We start from the raw sequence: 17,349 nt of genomic DNA on the forward strand, positions 1-17,349 counted from the left end.
TAGTCTAACGTGCTTAAATCCAATGCGCTATTTCCTAGTATCGATACAATCGATTCATTACCTTTTAAAACGATATTAGATCGATATATGTCGTCCGGAAGGCCAACTTGCCGAGCACAGATCGATGCAGTTGGATCGTAGGAATATAAATCGATACATCGATGTAGTTGATGAATCGTTACACCCCTAATATATATATACACTCACCTAAAGGATTATTAGGAACACCTGTTCAATTTCTCATTAATGCAATTATCTAATCAACCAATCACATGGCAGTTGCTTCAATGCATTTAGGGGTGTGGTCCTGGTCAAGACAATCTCCTGAACTCCAAACTGAATGTCAGAATGGGAAAGAAAGGTGATTTAAGCAATTTTGAGCGTGGCATGGTTGTTGGTGCCAGACGGGCCGGTCTGAGTATTTCACAATCTGCTCAGTTACTGGGATTTTCACGCACAACCATTTCTAGGGTTTACAAAGAATGGTGTGAAAAGGGAAAAACATCCAGTATGCGGCAGTCCTGTGGGCGAAAATGCCTTGTTGATGCTAGAGGTCAGAATGGGCCGACTGATTCAAGCTGATAGAAGAGCAACTTTGACTGAAATAACCACTCGTTACAACCGAGGTATGCAGCAAAGCATTTGTGAAGCCACAACACGCACAATCTTGAGGCGGATGGGCTACAACAGCAGAAGACCCCACCGGGTACCACTCATCTCCACTACAAATAGGAAAAAGAGGCTACAATTTGCACGAGCTTTGCACGAGAAATTGGACAGTTGAAGACTGGAAAAATGTTGCCTGAACACAATGCAAATGGCCACAAATATATTGTGCACCTATAGTTGTTTTCAAACACTCAAAGCCTCATCTGTAATTGGTCAGACAAACAAAGTCCCGCCACATCTTTGGCCTGAGCAAACAAGCTGAGCAATGTTTTGATTGCACCACAGAGCCACAGTGTTTACACTTTTTAGGAAAATCAACCTACACTTAGTTATAGATGACTCTATATTAAGCTGAGTAAAAGAAAATATTGTAACAAAAAAGTACACTCTTCAGCTTTAAGGACTAAAATGAGAGAGTGAGTAAGAACTGAATGTGTCTTTCTGAACTGCAGTGATCGTTTGGTTTGTTCTGTGAGAGCTGCTTTCCACCGAGGCGCAATCAATATAGAAAGAGGACAGGACAGGACCACACTCACACACACTGACTAAAACATATACCCCCACACACAAATACCCACTAAAACATATACCCACACAAAAACAGCACTCAATTTGTGTGTATGACGTGTATGGTTATCTTTCTTTGGACTCATTTAATGAATATCCAGTTGGTGAATGCCTACTGCTATAGTATTCTCCCATAGCAAACTTTGTCAATCACAAATAATTACATTATATTATAATACAGCAGGCTACTGTGTACATATACATTATTAACCAAACTAAACACCAGCTTTAAATACATTGTGTGAATGTGGATTATATCAATATTGCTTTATTCTGTCATGTAACACTTTCTCAATATTTAATTTTGTGCTTAATTTTCTCACAGTTTGTGCTTATATTGTGCTTCAGTAGAAGTTGCAGTGGCCACTGAGGCTAAATGTGGAAACGTTCATGTGTAGAGTCCATTCAGAACTCGCTTGAACAATTACTAAAACATCCAATAGTGTCAGCAAAAAATATAGGCTATGTGTCTCACTGATCATTGTCCAAGTGCTCTGATTGTTTTTTGTGAAAAGATCCCAATAGTTAATCAGTATTAAAAGTCAAATCATGACGGGCACCATACAGCCTCCGCCACCTACTGGACTGGAGTGTGAAGTGAGGGGTGGTGCACAGGAAAGCAATGGCAGCCACCACAATTTTAGTGGATTAAAATTCTGCTCATTAAAAAAACACACATTTTGATTGACTGCTAATTTAAATATTGAGGATGTTTCCCCTTCTGTGTCTTTGGTTGGTATGGCTCTATGTATAGGCCTACATGTGTGTGTGTGTGTGTTTGTATGTAGTGACTGTTTGCAAAGGTTTTCTTTGTTGTTGTTGCTGTTGTTTTTTTGCTGTACCAAAGCTCTCAATTGTGTATGAATATATTTTCTGTGCTGCATGATCATTTGAGCATTATTTTTTTCAAGCGTAGGCTGTGTATGTGTGTGTTTATCTGTGTGTGATGATTTTTAAGCTCTGGGCTCTCTGACTAATTTGACATTTGCTTGTATTTTCTTCATTTTCTCCCTCATGCTTACATGCCACATAATTCTTTTGCCTTGCTTTTTTGTTTGTATGTCTTCTGGACACATTTGGGAACATTTGCCCCGTTTGGTCCTTTTCCTAGAATCAACTAACCTCTAATCCTTCCATAGTCCCTTATTCTCTCATATTCTCTTCTTTTCAAGAGGCAGGTGTTTGTGTAAGGCAAAACATAATTTGCTTTGGGAAACAAATAGTAAAAATGTACTCTTTTTGGATAACATATGGTTGTAAATATTCAGTTAATTAGACAGCAAAAGCTGAATTAATGCTTAATACTGACTTTTCTAAGGATTCATTCATGGTTAGGGTCGTGGAGACGTCAGTGAACTCAATCTGTCTACTGTCAGCTTCGCTACATGGTTGCTAGATTTAGAAACATTTGCAGTTTATCTTTAAATAATTTAGATGACAACTGCATTTAGGGTATTTTAAAATAAATAAATAACAAGACATTTGATTTGGATTTTAGAAGAATGTACGCCATATTGCAATACATGCAGTCTGTGAAATCAAATATGATGTCAAAATCTCTCCATTTTAACAGGCTATTGTCTCTTCAGGTTTTTTTAAAGACATACTCAGACACACACATACACAAGTACATGTACTCAGTAGGGAGTGTCATAATACAAATCAAAATGCTTGTAAGTTTGTGTGCCTAATGTTTGTCTATTTTAAAATGTACTGACTGATGCTTCCATCTCTCTCTTGGTCTGGCAGTCTGTTCTCAGTTCTCCAGGGGTGTGTATGCAATATTTGGATTCTATGACAGGAGGTCAATGAACACATTGACATCGTTCTGCGGCGCTCTGCACACCTCCTTCATCACTCCATCTTTTCCCACGGACACAGATGTGCAGTTTGTCATGCAGATGAGGCCGAGCCTCCGGGGGGCGCTGCTCAGCTTGCTAGCCCATTACAAATGGGAGAAATTTGTCTACCTGTATGACACTGATAGAGGTGAGTAAACACACACACACACGAACACTATTCGAACAAGTATTCGAACACTAGGAATAGTTCACGTCACGCAAATGAAAACGCAATAACACAAAAGAAGATATTTTGAGAAATGTGTTGTTTTTTATTCAATGGAAGTCAGTGCTCACCAAAACTGTTTGATTACCAACATTCTTCAACATATCTTCTTTTGTGTTCTGCAGAAGAAAGAAAGTCATACAGATGGTGGTATGACATTTTTTGGGTGAACTATACCTTTAAAGTTGTAATGAAATGGAGGTAGCGACAGATCTTTTCTTCCATATTGTGACGCCGAGTCAGCATCTTTAAATAGCTTATTGAATGTAACAGCATATTGAAAAATGACAAAAAAAAATCCATGGTGAGGATCTCTACATCGGTAGTCAAAAATTTGAATCTGAATTTCTTTTGTAGTGTAGATGCTCATGTGGTTAAATGTGTTCAAACTGATACAAAAAGACTGCCTACTAACCTAATACGTAATCATTGTATGAAGGGTAGTGAGAAGTGTTGTGAGTGTTGCACCAAAACAAGCAATTCAAACTTTGTGGTGTAGAAACAAAAGTGGTGTAGAATGTGACAAAATAAGAGGTGAGTGTCTCAATGAAATCCGAACACAAGTAGTCACAGGAGATGCATTTGAAACGCATTTTAATATCAGGTGTAAACGGTAATGCGTGTGATTGGATGACTGAAAAAGCATCTTAATACCAGGTGGAAACTGGGCCTATAGAATACCAAGTCTGTCAGGGACATGCACTGACATTTTGGGGGGCAAGTGCTCAAGTGACAAAAAGGCACCCCTTGTATAATTACTTATAAAATGTAAAGGGTCAAATTGTTGATTAGTTACACTATTTATCACTATACACTATAGGGCTGTTATACCAATTAATTGAAATCAGTATCAACAAAATCCATCTTACCATTTATCAACCATGTACACTGCAATTACAAATGCCCAAATAATGTCATGATATTAATGTTCTAAATATAACATTTTGAATATAGAAATATGAAATGATGGGGGAAAAAATTAAATGGCGGCAAGTCGTAATAAGTGAATCATAGAATGATTCATTCAACCAACTCGTTCAAACCGGCTGATTCTTTCATGAATGAAGCAAGTGTTCACTTTACGAATGGGTCATTGAATATTTGACTCAGCCGATTCATTCAATAACGGTGAATCATTCAAGAACGAAACACCGCTGTGTGTTACTGGGAGACGCAACTTTTCTGCTTAGTTTGGCAAAAAAACACTTGTATGAAAAAACTATCACTCTTTTCGTTTGTAAAATAGAGCAAAAACAGTCAAAATTGGCAAAGTTGTGTCTATAAATGGGAAAATAATCAACTTACTGTTTATTGAACTTTTGTATAAAATAAATATCACATTTTGCAATCGTGCTGATATTCAAGAAAATAGCACTCTTGCTAGTGTGATATTGCTTAACAATATTATAAGCACAAAATATAAGAACTCATACAAGGGCAATTCATATCTTGAATTTTGGGTGCATTTTTATTTATTTTAGTGGTATTTCTGACCTTGTATGACGTTATTTCACGTCAATGGCAAACTAGCTTTTGCTTAAAGGAGAACTCCGGTCAATTTTAACATTGAGCTTATTTTTTTGTACATTTGGAGTGCTGTCAGTACAGAGAACAACTACAAAAATCGGTGTTGCCTACAACGTGTTATCCTCTTGTTATGAGTGAACGCGGGTGAATCTGACTGCAGTAGATGTGAAAGATATGAATAAAAATGATGTTTATTCAGCCAGCGCACATACCTGTATTTACATCCTGTTTTCGGTCGAAGTCCACAGTAGTCGATTGTCGAGTTCACGCGCGTGATCATAGGTACTAAACCTATGCGCGTGAACTCGACAATCGATTACTGTGGACTTCGACCGAAAACAGGATGTAAATACAGGTATGTGCGCTGGCTGAATAAACATCATTTTTTATATATTTCTTTCACATCTACTGCAGTCAGATTCACCCGCGTTCACTCAGAAGGAATCACTCACATGACCTGTGCACTTGTAATGACACATCAAGGATGTTAAGAGGCTAAAAGCAGGTTTAAAACTTGCCCCATTGAAGTCAACAGGGTGCAAATTTTAAAACGAGGATAACACGGTGTAGGTAACACCGATTTTTGTCGTTGTTCTCTGTACTGACAGCACTCCAAATGTACAAAAAAATTAGCTCAATGTTAAAATTGATCGGAGTTCTCCTTTAAGCTTAAAGGGGCAAAATATACTTGCCCATGTGATGTCACAGGTCACCCAATATCAAAACAAGCCATTTTTTGATCTTGAATAAATAAATGCTTTCTTTATAAAGAGGATGAAACTTGGAGGATGCTTTATTGGTACAAAGACCTTTTATATGTCAATAGATCAAGGCATATTTGATTTCTCATGTCATGACCCCTTTAATGGAGGACTGTTGGCTAAGTTAGGCTGGCTGTATTGAGATGTTTAAATAGTGGTTTAATTTCACAGTGGTGACAAACAGTGCCGAGGTTTAGCGCAGACACGATCGTAACCTGGCTGCCACCAATGAAGCAGATCCGGGAGACGTGGATGCTGCTCGCCTGCTCTGCAGAGCGCTGTGGTGACTGTGACGAGGGACGTCGGAGAGGGGGAGGGGCTCGTGCGGTCTCACAGAATTATTAAGAATAAGTTGTCGGGCACATGCTGAGAATTGATGCCACGGGCCAAACTGAAACAAAAACAAAAATATTAAATAAAATAAAAAGTGTCTAGTCAGAGGCCAAAATGGCAGGTGCTTGAGCACCACTTGGTCTATCTGTGCACGTGCCTGATGCGTTGTATAGGTCTAATGTCTGCTTTTGTTCACACAAATATTAGAAATCAGATTTTGGCTTGCAAATTACAGCTAAAGCAGTAGACATCACTCCTCATATCAGGTATTGTGACAGCAGAGTCAAACACTGGTATAATTGAGGACCGGTTTCCTCTCTGTTTGTGTTCCAAATCACCTGATGGGCTTACAGCCAACAATCACACATTTTTTTCCTAGCTTGTTTACTCTGAAGAGAGTGCTTACAGGGACAGTTTAAGATAACGAGAGAGACTTTGTTATGTTTACTCCAGGGATCCTCCTTAATGGATTAAACCCATCATACTAATGCACAGAATATTTGGAGTAACTGTGTACTTACAGCTAGAAGTTAATGGAATTTTGTTAGGACCTCCACTTCTTAATACAATAGGCGGGATAGGATAGACCTCATTGATCATGTGAACTCATTTGTACAAAAGGTCAGATTTTCTTCCATTGAAGCACAAGATCATGCTCTTTGGAATCGGATCATTCTCAAATCATGATAAAGTGAAGACAGTCTCAATCTGTTACCACCCTTGAAATCATCCACTACACTCAGCAGGGAGTTGTGCTGGTAGTGCCAAACTTTAAATGGCTTTACATCACCACAGGGCTCTTGGATCTGTTAAATATGCTAAACAGTGACGATTAAAAAAAATCTGCGTGAGATTGGAGCCTTGGCTTGATGGTTCACATAAACATTCAGAGACATCGAGTTGTGATGTTCAGATGGTTGCCGCAATATTTGGCAGAGATGCTCAATAAATAATTCAAAAGGCCAAGTATATAATTTGGAAAATTAATCTGTCAGAGGTTAAGAGATATTTAATGAAGGACTGTAAAAGATTTTGTCCATACAGTGGTTAGCAAGACCCTCTTAATTGCTAATGAGGAGCAATGTTTAATTAACTCATAAACCTTTGCAGGTCTGAGCGCTGCTATGGCACGTGCCCTTCCTCTTAATAACATGTATGACTTAAAGATTTGAAGTGCTTGTGTGTATGTATGTCATTTGAATTCTCACCTCTCTGCAAGCTGTCAGTCTGGATTAATTGGTCACTGCTAAACAGCCTTGCGGTCTGGCACTCTAGGACGTATGCTAATTAAAATAGTGATTGAGTGTATGTGTGCGCGCGTTGTCCTATAATAAATGTGGTCGCGGGGCTAAAAACGAGATCAAATAGAACAGGGCTGATTTGTGTCCTGTGTGTGTGTGTATGGCCTTGAGTTGGAGGTGATAAAGGCTGTTATTGCTTTTGTGTTTGCTTTGAATCCTTTAACAGGTTAAGTATACCTGTGGTATGTTGTCTATTAATACAGAAAATAATCTATCATCTATCTATGTATCCTTCTATCTATCTGTCAGAAGATATGTAAATATGTTTTATTTTTTGCACCACTTTCCTTAGTGATGTTTTTTTTCTTCTCTTGAAGACAAATAGGATGGAAAGACTTTTTTACGGTAATCATAGCTTATTTCAGAGCAAACAAAACAGGCGGGGTGCCTGTCCAGGGGTCTAATATGTGATGCAGTGGATCTGATGTATTACAGAAGACCTGATCAGTTGCGTAAAATATATGATCTGCATTGGATATGATCTATAGTGTAACGTATCAGAGAAATACATGAATGAAGGCCAAAAACACATCTGCACAAACATATGCATATGCATAAAATATGTGCGTTCTGCCATTGCATTAGTATCATTGGTGCAGAGTTGCAGTAATTACATTCACCATTTCTCTTTCTCAGCCTTCCCTCCTTTCATCCCTTCAGATTTGCACTGCATCAGCAGTTCCTGTGCGTTCTCAAACCAGGAAGAGAAATTAAGCAGTACTTGCTCCATCATTCTGGCCCAATTCTGCCCTGTTACTACATCTGCACAGGCCCGGTGTAGCAGTGTTTTTCACACCATGTATTATTCTCTCTTTTTCTTTCAGGGTTTTCCATCCTACAGGCCATCATGGAATCCGCAGTGATGAATAATTGGCAGGTGACGGCGCGTTCAGTGGGGAACATAGTGGATCCGCTGGAATACCGACGCATTGTTGAAGAAATGGATCGTCGGCAGGAGAAACGCTTCCTTATCGACTGTGAGGTTGAACGCATTAACAGTATTCTAGAGCAGGTAAATAAAAACACATCGTTTCATCTGTCGGCCTGTGAGTCTGTTTACAGTGACTGTCTGTCTGTCATAGTGGTAGATCAGGAAAAGTTATCAGTCTTGTGGTATCGATCAATACCTTTCCAAAATTCAACTGTCGTTAGCGAATAAGGTGATAAAAATAGTGTGTGTGAAAGCGTGCGTGTGTTTGTCTAAGTAGGGCACAGCGTCCTATAACAAGGGAACAGTGAGAAAACTAAAAATACTCCCTTTCCTCTCATCCAAAAATACAGCTCTCAAAGGTACTGTTACATTCTCCGATTCTGTTTGTCTCTTTCACTTATTCTTTCTCTTTCAGTTTTTTTACCCTCTGTCTATATTTCCCCCCACACACTCATATGCATTGAAACAGAGTAGAAAAGAATGTGTGTGCGTGTGTCACTAGGAGGTCACAGAGATAATGAAATCCACAAGTAGATCAATCAGTGCTCAGAGCTCTGCGCTTTCAGCAGACTGGCTGTCTGTTGTTATTTGTAAATCAATAGCTGTGTGTGTGTGTGGTTGTGGTTGGGTCATACCTTTATGTTGTGCTGGCACAGCACTAAAAATTTCAATATTGCCAATGTATTCAAGCACTGCAACTTTGTAGAACAATAAATAATAACACAAGTCCTGTGATGTGTGGGAATATGCATTGTAACAGCTCCGCAGTTCCCAACAGGTTCAAGCAGGACAATGTAGACAGTTCATTCATATCTGATTACGTAACAATGGGCACTACTGACCTGATTGGTTTAGTGAAAAAACATTTGAAATCTATCTATCCATCTATCTGTGTATATAAATTTTCCCTAAAATAAATGTTGTGGTTGTGACGCTTGACATTTTTCATTTAAAATAAAGTATTTTTTTTATATTTGTGATTTAAAATATTCCATGACGTGGCAGAAACTATTACCCATAAAATGACAATAAAAGACCTTGTCACTCATGGCCTGTGACTTTTCCCTAGTATTCAGCTATACTAATAATAAAAAGAAAGACGCCATTATTTTTCCCCAGTACACTTTCCCCCCCCCCCAATTATTTACTAATAATAAAAAGAAAAACGCAAGCAAACTTTTTCTTTCCTCCGCTGGGACTGCAAAGTGCCCATAGTTACAGAATCACCCTTCTGCAGTTAAGGCTTTTGCATTTTGTTTCCAATTTCGCCTGTCATTCGTTGGTTTTGATATCATGTCCACATAAACTATCAGACATAATGCTAGATGACACTCTTCCATTCTTTTATTTCCAGGTTGTGATCTCAGGAAAGAACGGTCGAGGATATCATTACATCCTGGCTAATCTTGTGAGAAAATACACACACACATGCAAAGAGCTCTTATTTCCTAACCTTCTGTGAGTGACCTTTCACTTTTGACTATTGGCCATTGCTCTCTGCAGGGGTTCTCTAACATGAGTTTGGATAAGGTGTTTTCAGGCGGAGCAAATATTACCGGATTCCAAATCATAAATTCTGATAGCCCGATTGTGCAGCAGTTTCTCCAGCGCTGGGAGCGGCTCGATGAGAGAGAGTTCCCTGAGTCTAGAAACACTCCCCTAAAGGTCTCTCTCTATATTTCTATGCTTATTTATGTGCATTTGTGATGTGTTTATTTGGGAGTGTGCCACTTGTGAATATGCTTGTATGTGTAATTTATGATAACATATGTTGATGAGTTTAATGTAGCAGTCATGCAGTAGTTTTATTAATCATCTCTTTTTTGTTGTTTCTTGCCTATGTTGCTGAAATTCTCCCCTACTGCACCTTTATTTAATAGAATATGAGCACTCATTTGGTCGAAATGCAGTGTATTGAAAAAACTGCTAGTCTTAGTGTGGTTCTCTTTCTATACTGATGTTTCCATGGATGCAAACCGTTTGTCTGTTTGTTGTCATGTTTAGTATACATCTGCACTGACACACGATGCCATCCTGGTGATCGCTGAGGCATTTCGGTATTTGAGACGTCAGCGCGTTGATATTTCCCGTCGAGGGAGCGCAGGCGACTGCCTTGCCAACCCGGCCGTACCATGGAGCCAAGGAATCGACATTGAAAGAGCTCTCAAAATGGTAGGAGCGGTCCACAAAGGGCCTCAGACAGAGAGCTGAGAGACGACTTCTAAGAGTTAGAAAAACAGCAACATTCACATTTTTTACTATAAATGAATGTTCACTACTGTTTAGATATGCATTTACATTTGTTTATTTTCACCTGTATGGTTAAATGATACCTATATTACCTTTAATAATGTTGTTTCATGCTTTTCTTTTCTTTTTTCTTTTGCTTGTTATTTTGTGGGTGTTACTGTTCCTGTGTGCTTTCCTTCTGCAGGTTCAGGTTCAGGGTATGACGGGAAATATTCAGTTCGACTCCTTTGGACGGCGATCAAATTACACCATTGATGTTTATGAAATGAAACCGGGAGGAGCCAAAAAGGTTAGTGGCTCTGCAAGGGCAGTTTCTATAAATTCACACAATATTGATGTCACAGTGAAGCCACAAGTCACTTTAGAACATTTAGCAGTGCTGAAAATGAGACTATATCTATTTATACACTTACCGGCCACTATATTAGGTACACCTTGCTAGTACCGAGTTGGACCCCTTTTTGCCTTCAGAACTGCCTTATTTTATCGTGGCATAGATTCAACAAGGTGTTGGGATTCCTCAGAGACTTTGGTTCATGTTAACATGAAAGCATCACGCATTTGCTGGAGATTTGTCGGCTGCACATCCATGATGCAAATCTCTCGTTCCACCACATCACAAAGGTGCTCTAATGGATTGGGATCTGGTGACTGTGGAGGCCATTTGAGAATAGTGAACTCATTGTCATGTTCAAGAAACCAGTTTGAGATGAGCTTTGTTACATGGTGTGCTATCCTGCTGGAAATAGCTGTCAGAAGATGGGTACACTGTGGTCATAAAGGGATGGACATGGGCAGCATCAGCTTCAAGGTTCGACGTGCTGTCCATTCAGTGATGCTCTTCTGCTTACCTCGGTTGTCTGCAGCCATATCACCCTGTAACCCAAGACTGGTTGCCCACTGTAGCTAAGCAGGGTTGAGCGTGGTCAGTACCTGGAAAAAACTAGGATGCTGTTGGAAGATGCTGTTGCTGTTGCTCAACCTGTGGTCTGTGTGGGTCCTAATGCCCCAGTATAGTGATGGGGATTGGGGACACTATACTGTAAAAAAGCACCATTGGCCTCTGTCCATCATCATGGCCTCCTAATCATCCCCGGCCCATATACTGATTGTCTCCTCTCCATCAATACGCTGGTGTGTGGTGGTCATTCTGACACAATATGGCTTGCGTTGCATCATCCAGGTGGATGACATTGCACATGCACGTTGGTGGTGGTTGAGGAGATTCCCCCCTTCCATGTGTAAAGCGTTTTGAGTGACGAGAAAAGCACAATAATAATGTATGACCTCTGGCATCAACAAGGCATTTTCTCCCACAGAACTGCCACTCACTGGATAGTTTCTTTTTTTTTGGACCATTCTCTGTAATCTCTAGATATGGTTGTGTGCGAAAATCCCAGTAGATCAGCAGTTTCTGAAATACTCAGACTAGCCTGTCTGACACCAACAACCATGCCACGTTCAAAGTCACTTAAATCATCTTTCTTCCCCTCATCTGATGCTCAGTTTGAACTTCAGCAGATCTTATTGACCATGCCAGCCATGCCAGTTGCTGTCATGTAATTGGCTAATTAGATACTTGCGTTAACTAGCAGTTAAAAAAGTGGCCGATGAGAATGAATGCTGTATATAATGTTTTTTTCTTTTGCTCCAAAAACAGAAAAACAGTCATTATTAACTCTTTCCCCGCCATCGATGGAATTTTCCGTCATTTTTGACAGGATGATTCCCACCATTGATGGAACTTTTCGGCAACCTGTGTTTTCACTGTTTTATAGTAGGGGGTGCTGTTAAGCATCTTCTAAAAAGTACAAAATCTCAGGATCAAAACACATGCGAAAATGAAGCAGAAACAAGTGATAGAAGCACTGCTTATGCACATGTAGTCTTTGACAAAAATGTGATTTTCTCAGCTTTTTGTTCAAAATGTTGCTTACCCACATTAAAAAAAAAAGAGAATACATGAAGCTAGAATAAAAAAAGAATTGTTTAAAAGCAGAGGCTTTGTTCTTTCTTTTGAAATTGCATGTTCAAATATTCATGCAACAAAATATTCTGGGGGGCATGAATATTTGTGGAAATTATCAAAAATGCTGGCAGTGGCTGGCAAAAAAAAAAAAAAAAAAAAACCGCTGGCAGGGAAAGAGTTTTTTTAATTGCCATCTTACCGCCCTCTTTTAGACCCTCATCATTAAATGTTTAATTTGTTTCCCATTTCTTTTTTTTTCTTAACTGTTTTTTATAGTACAAATAAACATTTTATCTTAAAAGATCAAGGAAAATTGTATTTCTCACTATACAACCCCTTTAACGTGCACTTGAATGCTACCGTCATACTTGCTTTCCTCCTCCATCGTTCATGAGATCATGTTTTTACTGAGTCATTCTCTTTCTGTATTACTCATTTCTTTTATTGGTTGACAGTGATTGATTGATTCTATTTATGCTTTTGCTGTTTCTGTTTCTGTTTCTGTTTCTGTCCCTTGCAGATTGGCTACTGGAATGAATTAGAGAAATTTGTTTATATAGTGGAGCAGCAGGTTACCAACGAATCCTCATCTGTGGAAAACAGAACCATTGTGGTCACTACTATCATGGTACACTATCTAAAGCTGCTTTTAAATATGCCGAACCATGACCCTTCTGCCCTCTCAGGTTTAGTGTCACAGTTGCATTGCATCCTGGGGGGGCAGAACGTTTTTATGTTTTGCTTTGCTTTGCACTCACTCACTACATGTTGAAACAGTCGATCACAATAGAGTGTTTCAACTGTATCCGTGTGAGTGCCAAAGCATTTTCAGTTCCATTCCAGTGGCCTGTTGTAGCAGTGACATCACAATACTGGCTTTGGTAAGAAATAGGTTATCTCTGCTTCTTTCACTTCACCAAACGTAAGTACTGAACAACTGAGATGTCGGGCTGGATGCAAATGACAGTGTACATAGACACATGCAAACAAAAATTGGCTTAGGCTTAATTAATTAGTTTTCTCACATGTGCAATATTAAGTAAAGTGTTTTATTTCACATCCCCTCAGAGTTCAGATGTTCTCTGCATTTTCTAGCTGAGCTGTTTTTAATTTCCAGCTGTCAAATCAGAAGTGCCCATTAGGTGCAGACAGTTATTCATTTAGCTCCCTAAAATGACATAATCGTCCCAGCAGAAACGATGAATGTGAGCGGGGACGTGACTGTGAGCGAGAGTGAGCAGTGTCCACTCAATAGCAAATCAATACAATTAAAGTTTTTGCTTAGATTGGCTTTTACGTATTTCTCTAATTTATTAGTGGCTATTTAAGTGCCACATGAAGACGAGTTGTGGTTGGGAACCAGCTCAGTGCCTTTTCATTCAATATTACGTTCCAGTAATATTTCAAAATTAAATGCATACAAATGTACTGCCACTGTTTAGATACATCCTATGAAATCCAGCTGCAATTTAGTTTTTTATTTAAAAATAAAAAATCTGACCAAGCAGCCCTAATTTTGTAACTCCCAACCAAAGCAAAATTATGAATATATTCGAGTGAACTGTGGTTTTATACAATTTTAAAATAGCAAAATGTAATTAGAATTTTGCTGTCCATCCCATATATTAACAGTTAACAAGAAATGCAGAACTTCTTAATCTAGAGCATTTCAAACAGGACACGTGCCAGGTTGTGCACGTGATAATGTTTTGCCTACTGGACATGTTACGTTGGACGATTCATTGTGTTTAAAGAAACGTGTTAATTCAACCCAAATGCTGGAAGTGAATCGGTTGGGGCTGTAGAGTGATTACAGCTGGGCTTAAACGAGTTTCATAATTACGTCCTTAATGAAGAACTCTGAGAACTTGAGGGCAGGGGGGGGGGGGGGGATAGAGGCGAGGACTGAGATGAAACTGAAAGAATATTAATTAAACAGTGAATATGGTAATTAATCTTTTGAATAATGCATAACCTGAAGGTCACAGAAACCAAATCCTAGTGAGGAAACCATCAAATGAACTTCAGAACTGTGTCAATGAGGAATACAGTTATTTTAATACAGGTTCATTAGAAAAGTGAGCATTTATAAGACCAGTCAGAATTACATAAATAAACATATTTCACTAAATTTAGTTAGTCACAGAAGCAGTCATATTTAAATGTACCACAAGGTTCGCCTTATGTTACATTTAAAAGTGATAATGACCTCTTTCTGACTCTGCCTATGATGATCTCATAAGTAGATACAGAAAGTGAAAGAAGAACAAAATCTTAGGTTAATTAGATGATTAGGTTAATAAGAGTTTGTGAAAGGAATGTTTTATTCTGCATGGACAGATGTGCCTGTGTATAGAAATCTCATATAAACTGACTGAAAATATTAATGAGTTTAGATGGGCCAGTTTGTAAAAAAAATTTTTTTTTTAAATAGAGTTTGATCTGATGCTATTAAAGCAGTATTTTGATTGCTTTTAATGTTAGAGTTTCATCATCATTCATGTTAACGTCTGGCCTGATTAAAATAGTTAAAAGCACGCACACGTGAGAAAACCTCTGCCACCCTCTTTAACCCACCCACCTGCATGCACTTTAGACGTATATGTGTGTAAGTTTAAGTGGAACCCCCTTAAATTTGCTTGCTTTAGACTGACGAATGACTCCAGTTTACTAATGAGAGGACCTGCAACTTCACTTCTGTCAGCTCTGTCTTTCTCTCTCCACTTTGAGAAATTAGATTCCACTGAATAGCACGGTCCACAAACCCAAAACCCACTTTAAATTCAAACTAGCCTTCCTCACAGCTGCTGTTTGTTTGGTAGCTTGGCTGTTGGTCACATTGCTGTTACAAGACTCAAAATGCATGTTTATATTTCAGTATGTGTTTGTGCGAATGAGTAAGAATGAATGTGAATGTGTGTGTGAGAGAGATGTATCGGCGTGATGGCAGACTAATGATTTTTTTGTGTTTTTGGGCTGTCAGTCTGTAAGCCAGCTCAACCTCCTCTGATTTGGTTAACAGGAAGCTCCATATGTAATGTACAAGAGGAATTATATGCAGATGGATGGAAATGATCGCTATGAGGGCTACTGTGTAGACTTGGCATCAGAAATCGCGAAGCACGTCGGCATTAGGTACAAACTGTCCATTGTAGCTGATGGGAAATACGGAGCACGCGACCCTGAGACCAAGACCTGGAACGGCATGGTGGGGGAGTTGGTATATGGGGTGAGTGCTGGGAAAATGATCCTGCAATGGGAAGGTTTTGGTGGTGGGATAGTGGCTGTGTGAAGCCAGCAACACTTAGGAGGCCTCATATATAATCACTGACCGCTCTGTCAAAATAAGTCGCAGAATCACTGTTTATTCTTCTTTGCAGGTTTCAAAATGTGTCATGCAGCATCTTTTCATATAACTGAGCTGTTTGCTTTATGAGTTTGGTGCTTGTCAGAGTTGTTCTCAACATTTATTTCCTGTGTCACATGATTTATTTTGACACTGTAATGTGATTTTTACATCATTTACAGTCTCCTGGTGTTGCTGACATCACCCAAGTCTTTGGTCATGGTCAGTGTTTTTACACAATAAAGCTCCAAAGTAGTGTCTCTCTGCATGTTGTTGAGGCACCATGACTAAATTTATTTACAAAAAAAAAAAAAAAACAGCTTCGCCCAATTTGTTCCTGGTTGCTGTTAAAGTTAAACAACACAATATATTCTCTAAGAATGAGAAGAGTGTGTGTCTCAATGATTTTGTTTTGTTTCTGTGTGATATTCAACATATCCTGACTATATGAGATGCATATCATTTAATAATCTCAGGTGAAGAGTGTTTAACTGGATTTTCAGTCTTTTTTTTTTACTGAAATGATCTTATACACAATACTATAATGCACTGTGTATCTTCATCATATCGGTTATCAGTTAATGTTGGAATTTTTATGTATATATTGACAAATATTTGATATTTTTCAGCAGATATATAATATTTAATTAAATTTAATATAAATTTATATTTTTCAGGCATTTACGATAACAAAATGTCATGTCATGAAAATAATTCCTGGCTTCTCTGTATTGGCCAGAATTGAGCGCATCCTTACACACAATGTTATTATGAATTTTTATTTAGTTCTATTGTTGAATTTTAAATCGAGTTCTGAGTTGCATTCATAAGCAGATGGAGACAAGAAGGCATTATGGGACAGAAGTACATGGTAACATTCTGCTACATACAGTTACAACATACAGTTAAATGTAAAGAGTGAACCAAAGGTTCTCCATGACTTGCTGTTATGAACCTTGTAAAAGTGTTGTTGGTACTGAAACAACTGGTTCACTCCTCAATTCTGCATTTTTATTGTCATTAGACTTTGAAAATGTTAAACTATCTAATCACATTTCCATGATCACCCCATGACATTGTTTTTCTCATACTATGAACTGAGAGTTACTGTGTTCCATGTTTCCAGAGGGCAGATATAGCTGTGGCTCCTCTCACTATAACCCTTGTCCGGGAAGAGGTGATAGATTTCTCCAAGCCCTTCATGAGTCTGGGCATTTCCATCATGATCAAGAAACCACAGAAGTCCAAACCGGGAGTCTTCTCCTTCCTAGACCCATTGGCCTATGAGATCTGGATGTGTATCGTGTTTGCATATATCGGTGTGAGCGTGGTTCTCTTCCTGGTGAGTCGTTTCAGTCCATACGAATGGCACCTGGACGAGAATGAAGAGGCGAAGGATCCGCAGACGCCACCTGACCCGCCCAACGACTTTGGCATCTTTAACAGTCTCTGGTTCTCTCTTGGAGCTTTCATGCAGCAAGGATGCGATATCTCGCCAAGGTTGGTGTATTATTTAGCCCGTTCTTGTCTCTCCATGCTCATCTTTCTGTCTCCCCTCATCTTTGCATTTTATGGTTGTCTCGTATTTCATGGTGCATATATGTTATTTTACTTGGGGTGTTTCACTT

General features: G+C 38.9%; 1 protein-coding gene across 3 annotated transcripts in view; it reads left to right on the top strand.

The window, feature by feature from the left end:
- The window catches only part of gria3a (glutamate receptor, ionotropic, AMPA 3a), a 39,451-nt gene that overhangs the window by 4,405 nt on the left and 17,697 nt on the right, over positions 1-17,349 (top strand). For all 3 annotated transcript variants that reach the window (XR_014628054.1, XM_084415318.1, XM_084415319.1), the window contains exons 3-11: positions 2,986-3,225; positions 8,050-8,237; positions 9,511-9,564; positions 9,660-9,821; positions 10,161-10,328; positions 10,591-10,695; positions 12,896-13,003; positions 15,398-15,604; positions 16,848-17,221. Coding sequence is in view for 2 of the 3 variants with exons in the window: in XM_084415318.1 (XP_084271444.1) it covers positions 2,986-3,225; positions 8,050-8,237; positions 9,511-9,564; positions 9,660-9,821; positions 10,161-10,328; positions 10,591-10,695; positions 12,896-13,003; positions 15,398-15,604; positions 16,848-17,221 (1,606 nt within the window). In the remaining variant the exon portion in view is untranslated. The remainder of the gene's footprint in view (positions 1-2,985; positions 3,226-8,049; positions 8,238-9,510; positions 9,565-9,659; positions 9,822-10,160; positions 10,329-10,590; positions 10,696-12,895; positions 13,004-15,397; positions 15,605-16,847; positions 17,222-17,349) is intronic.

This window comes from Rutilus rutilus (genome assembly GCF_951802725.1).
Source record: "Rutilus rutilus genome assembly, chromosome: 7".
Classification (NCBI taxonomy): domain Eukaryota; kingdom Metazoa; phylum Chordata; class Actinopteri; order Cypriniformes; family Leuciscidae; genus Rutilus; species Rutilus rutilus.